Genomic DNA, 8,245 nt, shown 5'->3' on the forward strand with positions numbered 1-8,245 from the left:
TTTTTCCAAAGTGCAAGACCTCGCATTTGCTCACATTGAATTCCATCAGCCATTTCCTGGACCACTCCTCCAAACTGTCTAGATCCTTCTGCAGCCTCCCCACTTCCTCAGTACTACCTGCCTGTCCACCTAACTTTGTATCATCAGCAAACTTCGCTACAATGCCCCCAGTTCCTTCATCCAGATCATTAATATATAACGTGAACAGCCCCAAAACTGAACCCTGCGGGACACCGCTTGTCACCGGCTGCCATTCCGAAAAAGAATCTTTTATCCCAACTCTCTGCCTTCTGTCAGACAGCCAATCCTCAATCCATACCAGTAGCTCACCTCGAACACCGTGGGCCCTCACCTTGCTCAGCAGCCTCCCGTGCATATCTGCTGCATATGCAACAATGCACATGCTCCAAATGTGAGCTTGACAAAGATTAGTGCCACACAGTTTGGCTGATGACTGCTGACCAGCATGCCAAGATCTCTGGCTTTGTGTTTGTACTAAAAAGGCAAGGCAAGATAGGTCAAGTCAGTCAGAGAGATGTCAGTTCACAGCAGTGCGATGAGACGGGGCAGAGACTGAATTCGATGAAAGTGGATGCAAGAACAGTTAGTGATTATGGGTGGGAATGGGAGGTGGTGAGATGTCCCCACTGAGTGAATAGAAAGTGCAGTCACCAGGACAGGCCAGTAGATTGAAGGATGAGGTAGGTGAGGGCTATTAAACATGTTACGTGCAATAGTGAGAGTTGTAGTCCCTGAGTCTTGGTTGGATGTGTATGCAGTGGCAGACTTAGAGTAAGTGTCTGTGTCAGTATGAGCAGCAGTGAGAAGATGGTGACACTTACCCTTGCAGAGTTCAGAGGTCATTGACCTTCTTTCTTTACTGCTGGGTGGCCACTTCACTCAGGACACAGCTCTGACCCATGCTGTAATTTGAGTCCAGTCAGGCTTGATGTGACAGCGTGATCTTCTGTGGACATCACCATCCTCTCCACCAGCTTATCTACCAACAGTTCAAAGTCTTTGTTCACACAATGAAGAGCAAGAGTTTGTTCCTCTAGACCATGCAGCATCAAAGGAACAGGAGAATCGACGTTTCGGGCTTATGAGTAGGCCTTCCTGGATTCTAGTGTCTGGATATGGGGGTGCCAGTGATGGGAGAGCTGCAGGTCCCGTCAGTGTGAAGACTTCTTTCTTTCCAGTCACTCTATTCCTGAGATCATTGTCCGAGAGACCCATTACTTGGTTGTTGAGGTGGAGGATAGAAGATGGAACGATACAAGTCCTTCTAAGCAATGGCGGACTATGAGTCTTACTTGACAAAACTGAATAACTGAAAATTCTGCCCAGGGACAATGAACCTATGGTTTCCTGATCTGCATTGGTATTGATCGAGACTCATTGCTGACTGTAGATTCAAAACATTAGCCTCATAATTTCAATTACTGAGTGCCTAGCAACTCATAACAAATTTACTGAAGCACACTCTGGCTCAGGTGACTGAATTGAATGTTATCTTGAGGTTCTGAAAAAACAACAAATGACCTTTCGAAATGTAAATGGAAATAACAAGAACAGAATATGATTCCTTCCACAGATCGTGCTTTAATGTTAGGGCCCACAACAGCAATTGTGCCATCAAACTATATGAAGTACGCCAATGGCTCGTACAAAATAATTACCGTCAAGCTGAAATGGCGAGATGCTCGTAAGGTTTGTGAGGCAGAAGGGGCCCAGCTTGTCAGTATCATAAATGGCTTTGAACATGCCTTCCTGACATTGGAAACTACTAAATTTGGAGAGAAAATGTGGATTGGATTAAATGGCAATGAGGTAAGAAACAAACACTAACAGTGTAAGCTGAAGAAAAATATTAAATGCACTGCATTTCAAAAATGATTATTTCTGATACATTGTAGTATACTTTAAATTATATTTGATAAAAATGCACATCCATTTTAAACTTGAAAATGTCACAATTTGGCAGAATTCTTGGAAATGGATAAGAATCTGAGTGAAACGTGGAAAATAATGAGTATGTGTAAGGGATATTTTTTGGCCTGGAAAAGTTGCCAGGGACATCATGGTGGTGTTCCAGTGGGTTCTGAAATTGGGTTCTGGACTCCATAATGGGTGATTTGTGGCCCATCAATGAGACCTGGTGTCAATTGTGGTCCTTGTGCTCATGCACCATAGCCCCCTCCATTTTGATCTCCACTGATTAATCTTTGAAGTCAATTGTTAGTTAATGTTCCCTTTCTTTGGAGTTTTGGTTTTAGCATCGACCACCATTGGTGATGCCTCTCCTAAAGCTAATTAGCTGAGCTCTTCTGAGGGTAAACCAATTAGATAACAACCCCAATCACAGCCCCTTAATTAGCATATGCCACCATTGTATCACTTTGGGGTTTACCACACCTTAAAACAGTGTCAAATCCTGTTTACGACCAGAGCAGCAGCAGAACTAGCAGTAAGTAGCAATGATTGTCGACTCATAGAGTATATGGATTATTAACCATCCCATAATTTTCAGCAGTAGTGTCTGAAAAGGAAGAATGCACAAGGTATTTTTTGATTTCGTGCTGCAATTTTGGGCACGTTTTGATTGAAATGATATCACAGAAAAATTTTAGGTGCTTTATTTAATTCCCCCTGAGAAATGTACTCGCCAATGTGGAAATCTGTCATTCCTTATTCTGGGAGTGATTCGTTCTTTAATAACCCACCGGCAAATTGTTGTGTGTTCAGAAATTAAGTACGTTATTCTATTTCTCACACAGTTGTTATGACAAAAATCTACACCACAGTCCAATGACTCTCACACACTTTTATGCACATGCAAAGAAAACTACAGATTAAGATAAAAGGATAATTATAAAAATGGACGTTAACTCAGTCGCTATTCAGTGTAGTGTTGATGTATCACAGTTGAGTTGATACTTTGGCAGGAGCATTCTTGTAAGTTGATCTGTCTTGAGATGGATTTCTCAGTCAATCTTGAACAAGTTAGATGAGAGAATATTTTATTGTCCCTTCTTCAAGGCAAAATCTCTCTCTCTAGTGGAATTCTTTTGAAAGCTAGTTTGACCACTGCTAGCATCACTTTTATCAGGAAGCAAAGATGGCCACCTTATCATATAATCTTCCATGAAATATTGAGTCACTGTCTAAGTAAGTTGCTGTGGTAATCTAACAAATAGTCTGGGCTGCGGCATCTCACCCCTTGTGATTTCAGTCAGCCATTGTTTTCAACAGGCAAACCAGCATATTACAATAAAGTGTTAACTTATTTGATTTATCTTTTGGCTTAATCTAGTCTAAAAATAATCTAAGTAATCTTAACCTATATTGAGTCACATCAGAAAAAAAATGTCCTGTGTATTGTCTCAAGAGACAAAATTGTTTTCTAATTCACAACAGACATCTGGTGACCCTCAGAAATTATCTCAATTTACAGCCTTATGAAATGTAACATTTAGGATATAGCTTTAAAGAATTATAATTCATTCCAGACTGACAATATTAAACGAATAGGCAATGTAGGTGACACGTGATTGGAAGCAATATGTATGAGGGATTTTTAAGTATTATTTTGTGAGTTTGAGAATCAGATGGTGTTAATCAGGATCAAGAAAGATTACCAACTTTCGCCACTTTTATTGATACATTCAGAAGATCTGGGCTTCACTGGCTGGATCAGCGTTGATTGCATATTTCTATTTGCCCTTATTAATCAACAAAACCACAGCTCATAGTCTTATAAGTAGAAATGATTAAGGAAAATCATGCAACATTTTAATACTGAAATATTTCTAGACTTCAGGACAGTTCAGATGGATAGATGGATGGAGACTGCACTTTTCTAAATGGGATGTGAATGAGCCCAAAATCAATGATGGGTGCGTCTTCATGAATCCAAATGGAAAATGGATAACTTCAACTTGTGACAATGAGTATTATGCTGTTTGTAAAAAGTCTCCTGGTAAGAAACATTTAGCTCACCAAATCTCATTATAGTTGTGGTAAAAATGCTTTTTACTTGAGGTTTTAATGGCATGAAAATGAGAACTTAGCAACACAAACTATTTTACATTTATTTCTAAAGCAGTCATAGTTTTAATTAAGTTAATAAAGGGAAGGTCAACATCAGTAAAGAAAAATATATCGCATTGTTTTGGTTTGTGTTCGTAGTTTCTAAAAGCATATTGCTCTCAAATTTACCTCATGATAACCTATGGGTCCACTTTCTCCAAATACCTAAGTTGTGGCCAAGGCACGGTTTTTAAGTGACAACGCTGGTTGGGCCCATCCAGAATGTATAGAAAAGTTGTAACAGTAGGAATGGCTTTCCCAGATGAATTTAAATAACTAGATTTGAAATGAGCAGTAAATTATGAATAGTCTGTGCAGATTTCAAAGGGAAATATCTCAGTGAACCCATTGAGGAGGTAACAGACAGTATTGGTAATATGGTAGATATAACCTATCTGGATTTTCAAAAGGCCTTCAATCAGGGGCTCCATATGAGATCAATAAATAAAGTCAGAAATTATGAAGTCAGGAGACAAGCGATAGAATAGATTTTGAGCCTTTTTCAGTTTTAAATGTTCAGTTTCAGCATGGAGACTGACTGTGATTAGTGTTTGAAATGGCCTTTTAAGACATCAAGATAAATGTGCACATCAACTAGATATCTGTGCTATCATGACGACTATTTCCACCCTCATAACATTGCCCAACTCTATTGAAATTCTCATTCATATCTTTGATCCCTTTAAATAGTACAGTGACTCAAGCATCTGACTCAAATTAAGACACAGCATAGACTACAGCGTGCTGTTTGAAAATGGAGTTTTGGCATCAAATAAGCACTGCACATGGATTACTATAATTATCTGACTGCAGTGGGTAATGCTAAAGCCAATAGATGCTTGAGTCAATGCCCCCTACCATGTGAACATCTAACATCATTTCATTGGTAGTGTGCATATACATCTTGAATACCATTTCCAAATATTTAGTAACATGGTAACTATTGTATGTACTGTAATGGAACCAACCACCATCAGCTAATTGTTAGGGTAGAGTGCTATCCTTATTCCTCCTTCCTCAATATTTTTAATCACCCTGTTCAGATCTGCTGTGACACACCTCTTGAATAGATGAGACTTGAACTCAGGTTTTCTGGCTCAGAGGTAGGGACACTACCCCTGCACCACAAGCACCCCAACTCTTCTCTTTAAACTGAGACCAAGAGCCTACTTAGTTAACAGTGGTAGAAGATGAGTCACGAGTGACTCTTAATGAATAAAAACACTTAGCTTAACAACATCATTTACTGCACATTAGCAATAAGTACATGTTATGCATACTGACGAAGACTGTCTGGAGACATTGATGATATAGTTGTCTTCATTGGGATTTTGAACTGGACTCTTCAACTGTCTATCACAATTGTTTGACATCATTAGATTGGAGCTTAATGTAACATTAATATCTAAAAAGCAATCACTACAAATCAGATATCTCTCCTGTCATGTGCCCCTTGTCATTACCGAGGTTAAGGGAAAATTGAATGTTGATTTAACTTATTGTCGCCATCTTTCATGGATCACCTAGCGATCAGTTAAAGCACAGCAATGGCAGATTCCTAATTGGTTATTTGCCGATCCTTTCAAATAGCAATTGGTGCATGTTACAAAATTTAAAGGGTTGGGGAGGAAGAAGATTTTCTTATTAAACGTGAGAAAAACACAATTGATTAATTTCTTTAACTAAACTCACCATTAGACAAGATCAGCCAGCAGGAAAAAAATTGTTTCTTTTCTTGTCAGTGAAACCACCTGTTGATCCACCTCAGCTCCCTGGAAAATGCCCAGAAACAACACTGTCCAAATCCTGGATTCCATTCCATGGCCATTGCTATTTATTCGAAGGAGCAATTAAAAAAAATTGGGCTTCTGCCAGTCTTGAATGCATTCGTCTTGGTAAGTACAGGGAGATATGCTTGGGAGGATTTAAACTAGACGGGTGGGGAGGGGGATGTAGGGGTGGGATCCAGGGAGATAGTGAGGAAAGAAATCAATCTGACACTGGTACAGTTGGGAAAAGAAGCGAGTCAAACAGTCAGTACAGGGAGGAACAAAGTAGAGAACAAGACAGGACTGATAAATTAAATTGCATTTACTTCAATGCAAGAGGCCTAACAGGGAAGGGAGATTAACTCAGGGCATGATTAGGAACAAGGGACTGGGATATCATAGCAATTACAGAAATGTGGCTCAGGGATGGACAGGACTGGCAGTTTAATGTTCCAGGATTAAAAAAGGCTACAGGAAGGATAGAAACGGAGGCAAAAGAGGAGTGGGAGTGGCGTTTTTGATAAGGGATAGTGTTACAGCTGTACTGAGGGAGGATATTCCCAGAAATACATCCAGGAAAGTTATTTGGGTGGAACTGAAAATTAAGAAAGGGATGATCACCTTACTGGGATTGTATTATAGACCCCTAATAGTCAGAGGGAAATTGGAAAAACAAATTTGTCAAGAGATTTCAATTATCTGTAAGAATAATAGGGTGTTTATGGTAAGGGATTTTAACTTTCCATACATAGACTGGGACTGGTTTAGATGGAGAGGAATTTGTTAAGTGTGTAGATGAAACTTTTCTGATTCAGTATGTGGATGTACCTACCACAAAAAGTGCAAAACTTGACCTACTCTTGGGAAATAAGGCAGGGCAGTAAACAAAGGTGTCACTTTGGGGCCAGCGACCAAAATTCTATTAATTTTAAAATAGTGATGTAAAAGGATAGACCAGATCTAAAAGTTGAATTTCTAAATTGGAGAAAGGCCAATTTTGACGGTATTAGTCAAGAACTTTCAAAAGCTGATTGGGGGCAGATGTTCGCAGGTAAAGGGATGACTGGAAAATTGGAAGCCTTCAGAAATGAGATAATGAGAGTCCAGAGACAGTATATTCGTGTTAGGGTGAAAGGAAAGGCTGGTATGTGCAGGGAATGCTGGATGACTAAAGAAATTGAGGTTTCTGTTAAAAGAAAAGGAAGCATAAGTCAGGTATAGACAGAACAGATTGAATGAATCCTTAGAAGAGTATAAAGACAGTATACTTGAAAGTGAAATCAGGAGGCCAAAAAGGGATGATGAGATAACTTTGGCAAATAGGGTTAAGGAGAATCTAAGGGTTTTTATAAATACATTAAGGACAAAAGGGTAACTAGGGAGACAATAGGGCCCCTCAAAGATCAGCAATGTGACCTTTGTGTGGAGCCTCATGAGATGGGCGAGATACTAAATGAGTATTATGCATCAGTGTTTACTGTGGAGAAGGACATGGAATATATAGAATGTGGAGAAGTAGATGGTGACACCTTGAAAAATGTCCATATTACAGAGGGGCAAGTGCTGGATGTCTTGAAATGCACAAAGATGGATAAATCCCCAGCTCCTGATTGGGTGTAACCTAGAACTCTTTGGAATGCTAGCGAAGTGATTGCTGGGCCCTTTGCAGAGATATTTGTATTATCGATAGTCACAGGTGAGGTGCCAGAAGACTGGAGGTTGGCTAACTGTTTAAGAAAGGCAGTAAGGATAAGCCAGGGAACTATAGACCAGTGAGTCTGACGTCGGTGGTGGGCCAGTTTTTGGAGGGAATCCTGAAGGACAGGATTTATACGTATTTGGAAAGGCAAGGACTGATTAGGGATAGACAATGTGGCTTTGTGCATGGAAAATCATGTCTCACGAACTTGACTGAGTTTTTTGAAGAAGTAACAAAGAGGATTGATGAGGGCAGAACAGTGGACGTGATCTATATAGACTTCAATAAGGCATTTGACGAGGCTCCCCATTGGAGATCTCATGGAATACAGGGATAACTAGCCATTTGAATACAGAACTGGTTCAAAGGTAGAAGACAGAGGGTGGTAATGGAGGGGTGTTTTTCAGACTGGAGGCCTGTGTCCAGCGGAGTGCCACAAGGATGAGTGCTGGTTCCCCTGCTTTTCGTCATTTATATAAATGATTTGAATGTGAACATAGGAGGTCTCATTAGTAAGTTTGCAGATGACACCGAAATTGTAGTGGACAGCGAAGAAGGTTACCTCAGATTATAGCAGGATCTTCACCAGATGGGCCAATGGGCTGAGAAGTGGCAGATGGAGTGCAATTTAGGTAAGTGTGAGGTGCTGCATTTTGGGAAAGCAAATCTTAGCAGGACTTATACACTT

General features: G+C 40.0%; 1 protein-coding gene across 1 annotated transcript in view; it reads left to right on the forward strand.

Annotated features, from left to right (window-relative positions):
- Positions 1–8,245, forward strand: part of mrc1a (mannose receptor, C type 1a) — a 151,084-nt gene that overhangs the window by 128,953 nt on the left and 13,886 nt on the right. The window contains exons 24-26 of the mRNA XM_043690393.1: positions 1,595–1,830; positions 3,814–3,979; positions 5,832–5,984. Coding sequence (XP_043546328.1) covers positions 1,595–1,830; positions 3,814–3,979; positions 5,832–5,984 — 555 coding nt within the window. The remainder of the gene's footprint in view (positions 1–1,594; positions 1,831–3,813; positions 3,980–5,831; positions 5,985–8,245) is intronic.

This window comes from Chiloscyllium plagiosum, chromosome 5 (assembly GCF_004010195.1).
Source record: "Chiloscyllium plagiosum isolate BGI_BamShark_2017 chromosome 5, ASM401019v2, whole genome shotgun sequence".
NCBI classification, from domain to species: Eukaryota; Metazoa; Chordata; class Chondrichthyes; order Orectolobiformes; family Hemiscylliidae; genus Chiloscyllium; species Chiloscyllium plagiosum.